Consider the following 17,249-nt stretch of genomic DNA (forward strand, 5'->3'; position numbering starts at 1 on the left):
TGCAGTCATCACTGGCAATTCTTGTCTATGACAAGATTCTCGTTAAGCCCAGAGCTGTGTAATGGTCCAGTGATCTGACATACACTGGGGAGTGCATTTGTGGGGAAGCCCTGGCAAATACATGGAATAATCCCTTTAATTTGTATTACATTAGTGTGCTCTGCTCTCAGAGCCTCCAGAGCCCAGGCAGGAAGCAGCCTTTCCCTGGAGCTTCAGGGGAACATTCCCCTGTCCTTCCACAAACACAGACCTTACTGCTCTGTGCCGAGCTCGGCTGGCCCAAGCTGCACATCCCAAAATCTGCAGCCAGGCTTGGAGTGAACACATCTCCCAGGGGCTGTCCAATTTCTCAGTTTGTCAGACCTGCAAACCTGTCATACATTCAATATTCTTAGGACATGAGATTTCCAGCTTGGCTGGGACTTGTGAACTGACTGAAGACCTGAGATTTAGAGACACTGACCAACACACACAGTACCACATTTCAGAGAAATGCTCCATTTTGTGGTCTGAGGTGACAGAACGACAGAGCAGGCATGAGAGAACAGAAATGACAGACAGAAACGGTGGAACCGAGCAGGAGCTCCATTGGCAGCAGTCCGGAGGGTGCAGCCCAGGCGGGGTTTGGGCTGTACCTCCTCCAGGTCGTCCTCGGGCGTGCAGGGCGTGTGGTCGGTGCGGTCGGTCTGGTACGAGATGGAGGAGCCGTCCGACTCCAGGGAAGCCTCCTCGTCGTAGCCATAGAACGTCTCCACCACCGGCTTCTGGCAGAGAGCAGGGTCAGGGGTCTGGACAGACTGCCTGGGGGACAGACAGACTGCCCTGCACACAGACAGACTGCCCTGCACACAGACAGACTGCCCCGGGGACAGCCAGACTGCCCTGCACACAGACAGACTGCCCTGCACACAGACAGACTGCCCCGGGGACAGCCAGACTGCCCTGCACACAGACAGACTGCCCTGCACACAGACAGACTGCCCTGCACACAGACAGACTGCCCCGGGGACAGCCAGACTGCCCTGCACACAGCCAGACTGCCCCGGGGACAGACAGACTGCCCTGCACACAGACAGACTGCCCCGGGGACAGACAGACTGCCCTGCACACAGCCAGACTGCCCTGCACACAGACAGACTGCCCTGCACACAGACAGACTGCCCTGCACACAGCCAGACTGCCCCGGGGACAGACAGACTGCCCCGGGGACAGCCAGACTGCCCTGCACACAGACAGACTGCCCCGGGGACAGCCAGACTGCCCTGCACACAGCCAGACTGCCCCGGGGACAGACAGACTGCCCTGCACACAGACAGACTGCCCCGGGGGCTGAGCACGAGTGCCTGCAGCCCCCTCAGCTCCAGGTGCTGGCAGTCCTCACTCTGCTGCTCTTCCAGCAGCAGCCCAGTCCTTTACACATATATTTATAAAATTTTTCACCACAGGACAGAGCTCAAACCCTACCTGGAACTGTTTGAATCCCTGAACTGGCATATTTGTGAGACCTCCCAGGCCCTGCCTGTTTAAATGCATTTCCTTTTCCATTTCCCCATGCCTAAGCACCCCTTTTATTTTGAGTGTTCACCTTAGCATGAGGGGAGAGCTGTGCACTGAAATGTCTTTTAATCCACTGTCATCAACATGGTGTCCCTCCTGTCAGCACCACAACTTTCACATGAAAGTTAGATCTTCAAAAAGTATTTTACTTGAAGTTAATCACCACAGCAATGTGTCTATGGTTTGAAGAAATCCAGTTTTCCACTCAAAGCTGTTTTTTGTTTAAAAGAATGGTGGTAAAGAAGGATTTACTGTAAATGCTTGAAAGTCAAAGACAACACAGATCTAAAGATACTTTTAGCTGATGTTTTACAAAAACATATCTGTATTTTGGCCTTTGGTTTTAATTTGCAGTGGGTAGCTTTTGAAGGAGAACCACAGGATCCCAGAATGTGGAAGGGACACCTCCCACTGTCCCAGGCTGCTCCAGCCCCAGTGTCCAGCCTGGCCTTGGGCACTGCCAGGGATCCAGGGGCAGCCACAGCTGCTCTGGGCACCCTGTGCCAGGGCCTGCCCACCCTGCCAGGGAACAATTCCTGATTCCCAAGATCCCATCCAGCCCTGCCCTCTGGCAGTGGAAGCCATTCCCTGTGTCCTGTCCCTCCATCCTTGTCCAAAGCCCCATCCAGCTTTCAGAGAGACAGAACGGGACTCCCTGGAAGGGCTGGATGTGATTTTCAGGATGACAGGAGTTATCTCCCATTGACCTCAATTAGTTATTCATAGATTCATTAGCTCCAGTCTCGATCTAATTCTTCATCTGTGGATCACAGCACACTGGCAGTCCCTGACAGTGAACCTTATTGTGACATTTTAGTGTTAATATTTACATTAACACCCTGCCCAGCCTTCATTAACCAACATTCCCTTTTCCCTCAGCTCTAACCATTGCCTCCCCAAACAGCAATTTTCGCATGCTACTAAACTCCACCATGAATTATTTACAACATACACATGTTTTCAGGCAGCACCATTAGAAGATCATTTGGAGATGTGTTAATTCATAACATTTGCCTCCTCTTAAGACAACCACATCCACCAAAGTCCCTCAGGGTAAATGCAGAGCATGAAAAGGCTCAGAATGCTCCATGCAAACAGGTTCCCTGCACCCCCTCGAATATCCCAGTGCAGCCTGTGAATGCCCTTGAGCTACATCACCCAAATTTAAGTTTAGGACCCATTTGCAGACCCTTAAGGAGAACACTGCCATGGTCCTGAGGTGCTCTGAGCACCCCAGCACTGTCCATCAGCATGTCACCATAGCAGGTTTTGGTTTTTACCTTAGGAATTCTTGTCATTTTTTTCCTTTGCTTCCTGAACCTGAGCAGCTTATCACGTTCCTGCAAGAGTCAGAGACATGTGTTAGCTGTTTCCAGAGCAGTTATTTAAATGAACCATGTCAGCACAAGGAGCTATTGGGGAAGCAACCGACAGGAATGTCCCTGCTGTCCCTGGCCACTGCCCCGCTGTCACAGTCCTGGGTGATTTACTCCAACATCTTCCAGGTTTGCCATAGACAACTAGAAATTTCTCTATATGTCCATGAAAATCAAACTAAAATAAAGCTGATGAGAAGTTTTATGCTGAGTTTGGGTGGTCCCTTGGAGCTGCTCCCTGGGTGACCATGGCAGTGCAGTCCTTGCCCTGGCTCTGCTCTGCCCCAGCTCTGGGGCTGTTGGTGGCTCTGGAAGTGCACACACCCAACAGCCCCTGCACACAGTTCAGGGCTCCTTGAGCTCAGCACTTTCAGGCTCAGCTCCTCCTCTGAGGATCTGCAGGTGCCTCTGGAGTAAGGTTTGAGCATTTACTGCTGCCAACAATTTTTCCAATTGGAACAAATTCTAGGTTGGAGGGACCTTAAATATCACCTCCTTTCACCCCCTGCCATGGCAGGGACACCTCCCACTGTCCCAGGCTGCTCCAGCCCCAGTGTCCAGCCTGGCCTTGGGCACTGCCAGGGATCCAGGGGCAGCCACAGCTGCTCTGGGCACCCTGTGCCAGGGCCTGCCCACCCTGCCAGGGAAGGATTTCTTCCTCTTTATGAAGTTAGGTTGATATTTTATAGTACTCAGAAAAAAGTCTTTGTTCTGGACTGGCAAAGCCCAGGACTGCAGAGAGGGAAGCTCTAAAGGGGAAACCCTCAGATGTTTCATTCTACCCACTGGCTACAAGGATGTGTGACACTGGGGACACGGACACGTGCTGCTGCCTCAGCCTGGTGGCCACTCCCAAGGCCAGCAGCAGTGGGAGGACAATCAAACAGATCCCATCAATACCAATCCATAGTGTGACCCCACAACAGCTCAGAGATGGGGCAAGGGCAGGGCTGAGCACACCCTGGTGTGGGTGACACAAGGCCAGCATAGCCAGAGTAAGAAAATGCAGTTCCAAGGTGACAGAGGTGCCCTGGAGATGGGGACATTTGCTCTCAGCCATCAGAGCAGGTGGTGGGATTAAAGCTTTCCTCCCACTATGACTGTGCTTTTCCCTGGTGAACAACTGCTGATAAAAAATCCACTCTGAGGAAACCCCCGGGTCAGCTCACTGCTGAACAGATGGAAGGAAGAATAAATATTATTGTGGCCTGCCTGCTTTGCATGAACAGCAATTTGAAGCACAAATAGATGAGGAGGAAGTTAATGTCACTCTTACCATGACACTCTTCACATAGCCAGCAGTCTCCAGGGTCTAATGAAAAAGAGGGAAATAATGTCAGTAACTGGACAGGCTTAAAAAAAAGGGAAGAAATAAAAGCTATTTTCTAGAGGAGTATCATGATTTTGATGTTTTCTGTTTCCAAGGACTAAGAACATGTTAAGAAGGACACAAAACCCCAAACCCAGGATTGCACACAGGAATGTTCAGCCCTGGTGGTGTCTCTAGCCGAGGAGCTCAGACAATTTCCCTCCCAGATCTGGCCACCAGCACATGTAAGGACATGGTTCTATCATGCCAGGCCAATACAGATTGAAAGGGTTTTCCCCCCAAACAACACACCACAGATAATTTGTATGGCTACTAAGCACAGGAATGCCTGCCAGGTTCCCCTGCTGCCCACTGTGCCTGTCAGCCCCCAGAACCCTGAGCACCCCTTTCTTGGCTTCCTCTGCTCTGCCCTTGGTCACTCCCACGTGAGAACAGCAGCCTTCCATCTCACCTTGGACAGCTCATCAATGATGTTTTGCTGCTCAATTACTTGTAGTCTCAGGAAATCCACTTCCCTTTCTTCCTGGCTGTGGTCGAGGTCATTTAGTGAGCTTGGTCTCCTTATTGCTCCAGTTCTTTGCCTCTAGAATCCAAAAAGCACAGGGCAGAGCAGGAAATGATCAGGAGGCTTTGCCAGGGACATGTCTGGCCCTTCCCTTTACAGCAAGGGATGCATCTCCCCAGTGGCTGCCCTGGCAGCTCTCCTGCTCCCCTTCTGCTCAGCCTCACACCCGGGCTCCAAATCCGCCAGCTGGTCCCGCTGCTCCAGCTGGGGAAAGGGGCAGGGTCACCAGTGCCCATTCCCCAGGGATTACCAGGTGGCTCTGGCAGGAAAGCTGAAGGTGAATCACAGAATGCCAGGTCAGTTTGGGCTGGAAGGGACCTTGCCAGAACAGAACAGTTTCCCAGAAGCTGCCAGTGTGGGCCAATGCCCGACTCCCTCAGCCCCAGCAGCTCCCATCCCACCTGCTCCCAGGAGCACAGGCACTCACCATCGCTATATTCTCCTGCGTCACAAATTTCAATTTATTCTCCATTCGACGTAAGGCATGTGACAACTCCTCATTCTTCCTACTGAGACGTTTGTTTTTGTCCAAAATGGGCTTGTACTGACTTTCTGCTTCTCTGAGACGTTTCAGCTGAAAGAGAAAAATAACACCTCTAGAGCTTTTTCATCAAATATTTTAACTACATTCTGTAACTATCATACTAGAAGTACTTTCTCCTGATGCAAAGCAGAAGTGATCAAAAACTCTTGGGACTTTCCATTGGGAAGAGAACATTTCAACATGAGAAAATACTCCATCTATGCAGCAAATGTTCAATGTGGGGAATTTACTTATTTGATTTTAAAAATAAGTAAATATATTATATATAATTTATTTATTTAAAGAGAAATAAATATAATTCGAGCTAGTGCCATCTTAAAAATCCATTGTTGCAGAAGCCAAGAGCGGAGTGATGCTGCACAGCTCCGAGCTGAGGAGGAGGAGGAGGGGAAGGCAGCCCCTGTTCTCCAAGCAGCACAGGGCAAACACCAGGGTGTTCCTGGGCAGGCCCACCGCCCCGAGCCCTGCTGCACTCACCAGCTCGTTCCTCTCCTCCGACAGCAGCGCGTTCCTGTCCTCCAGCTTGCGGATGATCCCGCTCAGCTCCGCGATTTTCAGCTGGAAGCGCCGGGCATCCTTTTCATCCAACTGCTGTTCCTAAAACAAAGATCAACTGCAAATAACTGTTCATAAGTGACACGCAAGAGCACACTAGCTAAGCTCTAGCTTTCTCTTATCCCAAATCCAAACATTTCAAAATGTTACCGTGTGGAGCGTAACCCATGGAACCCATGGAAAGCTGCAGGGTGAGACCGATGGAAAGTCAGGAGTGGAAATGTAACAAAGAATGCAAATGCAGGGGTATGTATATGCATATGTATATGCATATGCAAATACACAGTCACAAATGTGGCAATACAAATGTGCAGATACAAAGTTTACAAATGGTAAACTTGGAAACAACAGAAAATATCAAAACTGAAGGCCGTGTTCCAATGATGCCACTGTTGAACTGAGAGCTTCAGACACATCGCACCCTGTGAGAAATTGGTCATAAGAAACTGATATTAAAATTACTGAATTACTGAATGGGGAAAATCCATGCAATTGTGCATTGAATAAGCTCTTCTTCCAGAAAGCTATGGCCCTTATGGGGTCCTAAAGGGTCACTCGTAAGGCCCCAGGGGTAGCACTCTATCTGAGTGAAAACGCTTGAATCAAATTAGAAATGAATAGAGATATAGGTAGATGTGTTCTCGTTCAGAATCAGAGAGGAGTTACAGCTACTGACAGACGTGACAGACTTTCCCCCTTCTCTACAACTTGTTCTGGTCTTTGGCAGAAGTTGAGTACAACCAGAGAGAGGCAAATTAGTGCACTTTTGGGAGGTCTAGGGTTCCTCATTCAACAGGTGCAGGAGAGGCTTGGGCCAAAGAATAAAACAGACTGGTTTGCTCAGGTATAAGTTTTACACTTGTACTGAGACAATCAAGGCTGTCGCAAAAGAAATCTTGATGAGGATCAGCAATGAGGACGACCTGCACACGTCAGAGGCACGAGGGCAGTTACCCGAGGGCTCTCCTGGGCTGAGCGAGGCCCAGGCAGGGAGGTGCCAGAGTTACTGAAAAACCCACTGTGGAGGGGTGGCTCCAATCGAGTGTTCTGGCTGTTGTGGTGAATAATCAGGACAGAATAGGTTAGGAGGTCTTTGGTTCTCTTTATGCCCTGCTGAGCAGCAGGGAAGGGGTGTCCTGGGGGCTGCAGGGTTTATGTGCTGCCCTGCACCCAGCGCCTCCCCGTCCCCTCTGGAACTGGCCTCGTCCATCTGCTCCCCGCGCCCCAGCTCGCCCTCGAGAGGTTGCACACAAACAGCACTGGTGAGAAACGCATTTGCATCGTTTGTTGGCAGAATCGTGTCAAACTGTCAAACTAAGGCGGTGGCTGAGCATGGTACAGTGAGGAAAAGGAGAGAAAGAACAGAGGAACTTCACCCCGCTGACAAAACCGAACCAAACCGACCGGGAACAAAACGACAGGAAGCAAAAGCTCTCCCATGGCGAGGTTTGATTGGAAATCTCCACGGTCTGGGCACGACAAAAACGAGAGCACGGAGCGGGTGCCCCAGGGCCCCCCTGCACAGCCATGGGACAGCTCTTGCTCAGGGTGCACTCATCAAGATTCCGTCACTCGTTCGGGTGAAACCACGTGGAAGTGCTTACGGGGCTTCCCGAGTGATCTGAAGCGTCTCCTGCACCACTTGCATAAGGAAGTTCCCGCTTGGGGCTGCTCAGGTGCCGGTCAGACTCTTTGAGCTGGGACAGTTGTTCATCTAAAGCCTCCTTTTGGAGCTGCAGTCTCTGAGCATGCCCGGCTCGCACCCCTAACTCTCTCTCCAGCACGAAGACTGCTCTGTCCTTAAACTTAATCTCCTCCATCTACAAGGAGAACAGAACACAATCACACAGTGGCTCGGCAGCGCCCGCAGCACCCCGCGGTGACAGTGACAGTGACAGTGACGGTGACAGTGACAGGGAGCACCGGGCTGCACCAGCGCAGCAGCACTGCCCTGCCCCGGGCCCACACAGCAGCCAAGCTCCCCTTCAGCAGGCACCTTGGCATTGAACTATTGGCAAACAGACTGTGATCCTATCACCATTTCAGAGTATCTGAAAAGAAATTAAAGCTGGACATTCGCATCACACTCTGGTGGCTTCACTCAAACACTTTAAGGATTCTGCAGAATTTTGCTTGGATGTCACCCCTGGAAAGTTTGGATTAAAATTTTTTAAAGAAAAATATTGAAACCTCAGTATAATTTAAATTTTCAAAATTCCCAGAAGAAATGTGAAATTTTAAAAATTATTTTTTCCAAAACTCTCCCTTATGAGCAATTCCCTTTCCATGAGAGATTTTACTTACACATAATAAACATTATGCAAAATCACTAAGTGCTTAAATGATCAATGCCCTCTAACGCTCTCCTTCCCTGTTTGCCTGTGCCAAGGACCTGTGCACATCCCGTGGATCAGCCAGGATCTGACCCCTGGAGCCTGGCTGGAGCTCAGGAGGGTGGCTGAAATCGCTGGTCCCAGCTGGGCTGGGCTGGGCTGGGCTGGGCTGGGCTGGGCTGGGCTGGGCTGGGCTGGGCTGGGCTGGGCTGGGCTGGGCTGAGCCAGGCTGGGCTGGGCTGAGCCAGGCTGGGTTGCTGCCCAGCCTGCACCCACACAGGCACACCACCCACAGCTGCAGAGCTGCTCACACCACGGGTGGCACAGACACAGACCCCACAGAAAGGCAGAAATCACCTCCACCCCTCCGGGCTCTGCCAGCTGCCTTCACACTCCACAAACACAAGAGTTTTGCCATCGGATTTTGAGACTTTAGACATTTAATTTCAATGGTCAGTTCTTAAACCTGGCCTGCTTCAAAGCAGAACATTTTGCCTTGTAAAAGCTGTGTTAATACTTTTATCTCTGCTTTGCCTGTAAACCTGGAAGAAAATGACACTGGGAATCAGCAGTCACTCCAAGGACTTTGCAGTAAATGCCAACGTAGCCCACCCGGGGCAGGTGCTGGCAGGTCACGCAGGTATCAGGAAAGCAAAATGGTGCAAATGAAAGGGATTTTGGGTGCCATTGACTAGAGATCCTTTCAACAACGTCTGTAAAGGCAGCATCTGCTGACTTTGAATGAAACAAAGACAGAGGTGCTCGTGAGCACCTGAGGTCTTTCTGCTAAATGCCTAATGAGGAGAAATCTAAATGTATGTACAGATGAAAAGATTCATTGAATCATCATTGAATGATTATTCATTTAAAATAAGCAGAATATTGGGTAGTTGATTCTTATTTATATGGAAACAAAGACACAACAAAGGCAACACATGAAATTGGGAGGAACAAAGACATGAGAAAACACAAAACATTTCACAGCAGAGCCAGACCCCCTGCCCCCTGTGTGGTGCACCTGACAGCCAGCAGCAGCACCAGGTGGCTCTGGAATATTACTGTTTAAAAAGTCAGCCTCCCACCCTTTCATCTGATCCCACCCTTTCCATCAGTGTTCACTGATTTACCCCTGCCTGGCAGGGAGCTGAGGGCCTCTGAGAGCACAGAGGTCCAGAATGGTGCTCAAAACCTGGCTCTCCTCTGTGCCTGGGGTGGCACTGCCATGAGGAAGCTGGGAAGCTCTCCACGTCCAGGGGTGTCACAGAGGGATTGGCACAGGTTATTAAAGCTTTTGCTACTCTTAATTAATTGAAGTTTATCTAGACTGAAAATACCCACTTCCCAGGCTCTAGTAAATCCCATTTCCTCAGTTTTTCCCATTTCTCAGTCCCCTGATAAAGGAGACAGGAGTGAGGAGGCTGCAGTGGCCATGGCTTGTAGAACCTCTCCTTCCTGACCAGTCCAGGGTTAATTGAAGTTTCAATGCTCTTTACCACACTGAATTTTGGTCCCCAATTGGCAAGCATCCAGGCCAGTTAAGCTTGGGGAACACTGCAGGCTGGAAGCTGCTTCCCCTGGCAGTGCACACAGGAAGCAGGAGTGCTCCTGCCCACACAAATGGAATTAAACAATTAAACACAGCCGTGCAGCGTTTCAGGGCGGTTTAAGGTGCACAAACTGAAATTTCAAAACAGTTGACTAAAATTGGACCTTCTCTCCCAGGGAGGCCATTGCCACACGTGCCCATTGCCATCTGCAAGGGGATTTCATCTCCTGCAGGGCCCTGCTGGGGTGCTGGGCCAGGGCCAGCTGGGCTGGGCGAGTCCAGCACCTTGGGGAGCTGCAGGGACACAAAGAGCACAGCCACGTGTGCAGCACAGCACAGGAACAGAGCAGCCTGAGCACCCCTGACAAACGCCCTACTGCCTTCCTGTGCTGCTGCAGTGCTGCGAGCTGCCAGCCCTGCTCCCTGGGAAGGGCCTGAGGCCTTTGGCACCCACCCTGGCCCTGGGAATGACCACAGTGAAGAGCTGGGGTTTTATGTGGTGAATACTCAGAATCACAGAGCCTGGAGTCCCCCTGTGTCCATCCCCACCCTGTCCCCAGGGCACTCAGTGCCACCTCCAGGAATTCCTTGGGCACCTCCAGGGATGGGCACTGCAAACCTCCCTGGGTAGTGCCAATCTCTGAGCCCCCTTTCCATGGGGAAATTCCTGCTGCTGCCCACCCTGAGCCTGCCCTGGCCCAGCCTGAGGCCGCTCCCTCTGCTCCTCTCACAGACTGCCAGTCCATGCAGGCACAGAAAATGCCCAAGCCAGTGCATCCCTGACTGTAACCAGGGCACTGCAGCCCTTCACCCCAGACATCAGGGCCCTCCCCACAAGGTGCCAGGAGCCACCAGCTCTCACCAAAGAGCTGAGGGTGGAGTCCACGGAGCTGAGAGCACTTGATGCCACCCAGGAAACGCTCAGGGCTTGGAGGAATCACAGCATCAAGTAATTACATTGGTGCAGTGAACAAGTCTCGTTCTTTCAAGCAGGAACTTAAAAAGTTTGATTTTCAAAGGCAGTTCAGAAAACATTCCATTGAACTGCTCTATTCCCTATAACTAAGACTATATTTATTTTACAGCGTCTACATTAAAGGCCATTAGTGGGGACGTTCTGTGTGATGCAGCAAGTTTATTTAGGATGTTCATTAGCCCCCCATTCACTGTGATGTATGAAATCAATGCCAGTGATGGATGGTTAGAGAAGAAGGTACTTACACTGCAGGATAATTGAACAGCATCAATAGAGCAGTTGGTTATAAATTATTTTTAATATCCTCTTCATAAAAATAAAATAACCTATGAAAAAATCTCAATGGCCTAAAGCCTGAGAGAAGAGGAGGATAAATAAAGGCAGGGGACACTCCACTGCTGGGGTGTCAGTCCCTGCCAGGCCCCTTGGTGTCAGGGCTCAGGTGATGCTGTGCCAGCATCCTGCCAGGGTAGGAGGTTCTGCAGTGTGGTCACGCTGCCAGCCTTTGATTTGGGGCCAGGCTGCAAGCTCCTTGGGCATTCCAAACTTGTTAGAATTTGGGTAACAGCTAAGGGCTGATGACTTGGAAGAGACCTGGATGGGTTGGTACCAGGACACCGCGTGCTGCAGAGCAGCATGGCAAACAGAACGATGGTGACAGCACATGAATACTGAGACAAGACCCGAGGCACACATCCTGGAGCAGCTCAGGGGCACTCCTGCACTCTGCACTGTGGGTCACAGAGCAGTGAAGCAACCCCTCGAGTCCCAGAGGTGCTGGTGGTCTGCCAGGCTCTGGTGCAAAGGCTTCCCTGAGAGGGAGCTCCCTCCCACAGGGATTTCCCCTTTTCCAAACCCCACCTTCCCTCCCAACCTCCCCAGCCAGTTCCCGCCGTCGCCAGAAGAAAACTCCCAAGGCCACAGGTGTGAGGCTGCTGCCTTTGAGAGTGGAGCTGCTGCAGCTGAGGATCAAAGGCTGGATCAGCTGAGGGCAGGCACACAGAGCCAGGTGAGAGCCCAGTGAGCTGCTCAGTGGAGCCAGCAGAGGAGCAGAGCCTGCCCCTGTCCTGGGGAAATCCACCACGCTGGCTATGGAGAGGAGCTCCCCCGAATGCCCTGTGCCTGTCTAGCACTCAGGGGTGCAGAAACAGAGCATCTGGGATTGTGCAAGCCTCACTGTGGGATGCTCATGGGAACTAGCAAAGGCAGGGAAAGGGAGGGACCAAGGTGCATCAGGAAGGAATGCTTGGTGAGGAAATAGAGGCATAGCCCAAGAAACAAAACTATTCCACTGTTTTCACTTCTTGTAGCATTCCCCTGACCAGCCAGGAACCTGAGGCTCTCCCTGACACCTTTGATGTGAACAATGCCCACAGGCTGTGACACGGATAAAGAAGTTTCTGACAAAACCAGTAACTAATACTTCTATAACCAAATGAATACCTTTAAAACCAAACTCATACTTTTAAAAACCAGTTTTACCTTTGTGCCATAAATGTAAAACAGACCTGGAGCAAGCCCCAAGGTTTCAGCACCCCCAGTGGGTGCAGCACTGCTCATTTCCCACCAGCAGCACAGGTCACGGGAGCAGAGGGCCACACGTACCAGCCTGCGGATCTCCCTCTCGCACTCCCTCTTGATCCTGGTGATCTCCTCCTGGTGCAGGTGGTACACGCTCCTGATCTCCGCGGCTTTGATTTTGTCAGCTTGGATGACCATCGTCAGAGCCTCCTCCACCTGCTTCTTAGCCCCCTTCAGCTCAGAAATTTCTTGCTGCATTTTGATTTTCTCCACCTCGAAGCCCTTCTTGGCCTCCTCCTTGGCCTCGCTGAGCAGCACCGTCTTCACCTTGTCCGGGGCCCCGTCACGCACGGCGTTCAGCAGGGTCTGGAGCCTCTGGATTTCATTGTCTTTGATTTTTATTACTCTCAGCAGTTCAGCTTCGTGCTGCCTCAGGAGTGTTTCTCGAACTGCTTGGAGCTCCTTCATTTTGTCTTCGTGAAGTTTGACTTTGAGCTCTGTGACCACCACTGTGCTTTTATGCTGTTCGTGCTCCTTGATCTGCTTCACTTCCTGATTTTTCTCCCTTTCCAACTTGCTGACCTATGAGGAAAATCAAAAAAATACAGTATTTTCAATCAACCAATGAACAGATATGATATTATTTAAAACTGGTGCAGATGACTTTACAGTGTTACATCTCAATGCTAGTATGTGTGTGTCTACAAACTGGTGGTAGCAAAGACCTTTCTCTCACTGCAGGCTCGTGTTTAATACACATTTGGGAATCAGTCAGTACTGACAGTTCTGAGTGAGTCCTTACTTTATTCTGCAAAAGCTCTCACAGCACATTCCCCCAAAAAAGGGAAACATCAGATGCCAGGGCCATCACTCTGGCTTGTTCAGACCAAACCCCGCACCTGCATGGGCAGGGCACAAAAAGCTCTGTGCAAGCTCCTGTGAAGCCCCAAACAGCTGCATTTTACCAGATGCTTTTTAAGCCATGAATTATTCAGCAGAAATAACCGACTGTACCTGACCACACAAGGCTCAAGTGATGCTTTAATTTAAAACCATGCCATAAACTTCAGAGAAGCCATGGCCTGAAGTGGCTGTGAAGGACACGGAGAAGGAAAACAAAGTCCTCAGCCTTAAATCTGCAAATGCTGTTTCACAGCAAAACGATTAACAGATGTTCTATTTATATGTACGTGTGTGTCAGATTCATAGTCTGAGATGCCAAATAATAAAATGATGCAAATTCATGGAAAAATGCAGACTGTCATTTTGTCCCTGCATGGTGACACATTTCTGTTCCGGAACCAATAAACCCCCAAAGTTTATCAGTGGAGAGTGATTTGGGGAATTAGGGAAAAGCAAATGAGTATTCCATGCTCTTGCTGAGAGGGGATCCGAGGGCGAGAGCTGGAGACTCCCAGAGCTGAGGCTCCAGCCCCATCAGCTGTCCCTCTCCCAAGGGCTGAGGAAGAAGCTGTCTCCTGGGAATCTGGGATCAGCGCAGCAGGCAGAGCTGAGGTTTAGTGCTGTACACGTGGGAAAGCAGCCGGTTTGAAGGAGCGCAAAACCCAAATGAAATCAGCGAAACAGGGAAAGAGAAGAACCAGCAGAGAGCATTTCGGCATTTCTGACTTCCCCAACAACACCAATTCCAAGGAGGGGAGGCTGCCCACCTTGCTCTTCTCCTGCTGCAGCTCGATCTGGATGTCGGTGAGCTTGGCCCGGAGCTCCTCGTTGGCGGCCTGCAGGGCGGCCAGGGCGTCGGGCCTGTCCCCGCGGGCGCGGCCGCTGGGGCCCCTCCGGGCCATGGCGGGGGGCGGCCGCTGCTCCGGCCCGCCGCGCTCTACATCCTCCGGGGCTGCAGGGAGGGACAGCACCGTCACACGGCCCGGACACGGCACCCGGGACACGGCACCCGGGACACGGCACCCGGGACAGCGCCGGGGGGCCGGGTCCCTGCACTGGGGGTGGAATCACAGCTTGCTTCGGCTTGGAAAAGCCCTCCAAGCCCATCCAGTGCAAGCGTCTCCCCAGCACTGCCGGTGACCCGTGTCCCCAGGTGCCGCATCCACACGGCTTTTAAATCCCTCCAGGCTTGGGGACGGTGTGTGGGGACCACATCTGCCCTGGACAGCCCTTTCCATGGAGAACTGGAGCCCAGTGCCCAACCTGCACCTCCTCTGATGCAGAAATTTCCTCTTGTCCCAGGGGCAGAGCCTGACCCCACTGGCTGCACCCTCCTGCCAGGCAGGGTCCTGTTCCTCCATCTGCCCTGGGACCCCGGAGCGAGGGGATGTGGGACCCCGGAGCGAGGGGATGTGGGATCCACAGAGTGAGGGGATGTGGGACCCCCAGTGAGGGGATGTGGGACCCCAGAGCGAGGGGATGTGGGACCCCCAGTGAGGGGATGTGGGACCCCCAGTGAGGGGATGTGGGACCCCCAGAGTGAGGGGATGTGGGACCCCCAGTGAGGGGATGTGGGACCCCAGAGTGAGGGGATGTGGGACCCCAGAGTGAGGGGATGTGGGACCCCCAGTGAGGGGATGTGGGACCCACACAGGGCAGGGGATGTGGGACCCACACAGGGCAGGGGATGTGGGACCCACACAGGGCAGGGGATGTGGATGTTCAGGAGGAACTTCCACACACCAGGCCCCAGCACTGCCACTGCTTGGAGACAGCAGCTGCTGGGAAGATTTTATTTCTAGTCTATTTCCATGGAATTCCATGGAATCACAGGATGGTTATACTAAAAAATCCCATTAAAAGGTGCTCAGATTTTGGAAAACATTTCCAACCTTTTTAGTACCAGCGCAGTTAAGGCAGGTGGCAGTGCTCCTGGCCGGTGCCCTCAGTGCCTGGCTCTGTCCCTCATCACTCAGGGTCCACGCACAGCACAGGCACTGCCCTGTCCAGGCTCGGGGTGGGCTCAGCAGGTCAGGGCAGCTGCAGGGAGAGAGCAACAATTAATGGTAACAGCAACAAAGCCAACCTCACAACAACATCACAGTAAAAAGGCCTGGTTTGAATTCCAAGAGCAAAAGCTTGAATCTGTCAGGGAAAAAAAGAGGGAGGCAGCTGCTCTGGGGGTATAAAAATGGGATACAAGGCTGGGAGAGGGCTCAGAGCATCCAGGAGAGCGGCTGGAATTTGGGGGGCAGAGCTGCCAAGAGCCAGAGAAATCCCACAGGACAAGCAGTCACTACACATCTGCATTGGGTCAGAGGGGAGGGAGGCTGAGAGCTAGAGAAGAAAGTGGGAGAATAAAATAATATTCCTGATGTTAATTGTCCAAACCAAGGTGGTACAAACAGCCTCAGTTCTGCTGTTTCTCAGGCTGGTGCCTGACTTTGTAGCCTGGAAGTTTCTATAAAAAGAAGCATGTTTGGTTGGGCAAAGAAATAGAAATAAATTAAATTTTAAAGATATTGCCTGAAAAATCTGTAACGTGAGTACGTGTTCTTCACATTTAAGATTCTTGCTGCTTTGTGCATGCAGACACAACCCACCAGAGGAGATTTAAAACCCTATTTCTTTATTGATAAAAATGGGGCAGCCTGTAGCCACAGGCACAGAGTTCTACCTGCTGCAGCAAATGAGGCCTTTGTGCACAGTACAATTATTTTCTTGGAGGATTCCCTCCAAAGGCAGAGGCAGTGTGAGCCAGGTTAGTTCACAACCTGAGGAAATGAGACACGGCCACCAACAAGCTTTAGCTGCTTCCACATGAATGGCAGACAAGTCCTAATTTGACTGGTACAGGGATTTGAGAGAGTAATTGCTAACAGGATTCTTTTTGACAGGTGAGGGCCATGAGAATTTACATTTGTGTGCTCACAGAAACGAAAAACTGAGGAGCTGGTACTGTGAGGCAGAGTTCACTTGGTGGAATTTATCTGAGGTCAATCTGTAGAACCACAGGTCCTGATACTTACAGTGTCACAGCTTTTAAATCTTCTTTAAAATGTTAAAATTTCTTTAAAATGTTACAAAGGCTTAATGGGAGGAACTGCCACATTCCATGCCAAGCACCTGCTTAGGTCACTGACATCCAGCCCCTGGCCCTGCACAGGACAGTCCAGGAATGACACCAGGCCACTGAACCATGTCACCAATGCCACAACTGCCCAGGCACCCTCTGGGGAGCGGTGGGGAAGGACCTGAGGGGCAGTGGAGGAGCCTTGTACCAACGGGGGGTTCAGGTGCTGGTTGCTGCTGCCAGTCCCCAAAGGCATCTCCTGTGGAAAGGCTGCTCGGGAGGCACAGGGCAAAGCAGGCAGGTCCACACACCACCCACAGCACGGCTGGCTCAGCCAAGAGGGGCAGGAGGGGCCTTTGTATGAGGAATCCAGCCAGGTTTACTCCAGCACGCCCAAGGGGATCGGGACAAGAGACCCGAGCACGCGGAGTGCACAGGGTCACCTGTGGGGTCAGCAGCCTACGGTCTGAGGGCACGAGGGGGCACAAAGGGCAGTGCCCTACAGGGGACACGGGGCAGGCCACCAGGGATGCCACAAAGGGCAGTGCCCTACAGGGGACACGGGGCAGGCCACCAGGGATGCCAGAGCCAAAGGGGAAACCCTTGGAGAAACCAGGACAACTGGAGAGTTTGGAGAAACCACAAGGGTTAGGGGCACATGGGGGAAACAGAACTGAGGTAAACCACACAGTTGCAAGGCACCACAGGGGAAGTCTTCTTTCAGCCCAGGTGGAGACCCTAGAGTGCATTTTTCCAAGGCAAGGCTCCAGGGATTCCCCTGAGGGGTTCAGAGGATTCCACAGAGAATCCCTTTGGGACAGCAGTGGGGGTGTGAGCGTGGTGAAGGAGTGGCAGTGCCCACGTGGGATCTGCTGCTGGGGACAGCAGAGATGGACACGCCGGGCCGTCACTCCCTGGGTAAGAATGGAAACAGGACTGAACTGGGCTGCTCCCAGTGACAGCCACGAGC

The 17,249-nt window shown here is 51.8% G+C and overlaps 1 protein-coding gene across 29 annotated transcripts in view; it reads right to left on the minus strand.

Annotated features, from left to right (window-relative positions):
• Positions 1-17,249, minus strand: part of JAKMIP3 (Janus kinase and microtubule interacting protein 3) — a 59,584-nt gene that overhangs the window by 23,092 nt on the left and 19,243 nt on the right. For 13 of the 29 annotated variants that reach the window (XM_063405045.1, XM_063405044.1, XM_063405054.1 and 10 more), the window contains exons 2-11: positions 15,099-15,246; positions 13,974-14,158; positions 12,388-12,885; positions 7,532-7,747; positions 5,850-5,969; positions 5,256-5,402; positions 4,715-4,846; positions 4,210-4,245; positions 2,838-2,897; positions 636-764 (exon numbers count right to left, since the gene is read on the minus strand). In XM_063405045.1, coding sequence (XP_063261115.1) covers positions 636-764; positions 2,838-2,897; positions 4,210-4,245; positions 4,715-4,846; positions 5,256-5,402; positions 5,850-5,969; positions 7,532-7,747; positions 12,388-12,885; positions 13,974-14,108 — 1,473 coding nt within the window. In that variant the 5' untranslated portion in view covers positions 14,109-14,158; positions 15,099-15,246. The remainder of the gene's footprint in view (positions 1-635; positions 765-2,837; positions 2,898-4,209; positions 4,246-4,714; positions 4,847-5,255; positions 5,403-5,849; positions 5,970-7,531; positions 7,748-12,387; positions 12,886-13,973; positions 14,159-15,098; positions 15,247-17,249) is intronic. The other 16 variants (XM_063405052.1, XM_063405049.1, XM_063405072.1 and 13 more) reach the window with 5 other exon arrangements.

The sequence above is a fragment of the Prinia subflava genome, chromosome 9 (genome assembly GCF_021018805.1).
Source record: "Prinia subflava isolate CZ2003 ecotype Zambia chromosome 9, Cam_Psub_1.2, whole genome shotgun sequence".
In the NCBI taxonomy this organism is placed as follows: Eukaryota; Metazoa; Chordata; class Aves; order Passeriformes; family Cisticolidae; genus Prinia; species Prinia subflava.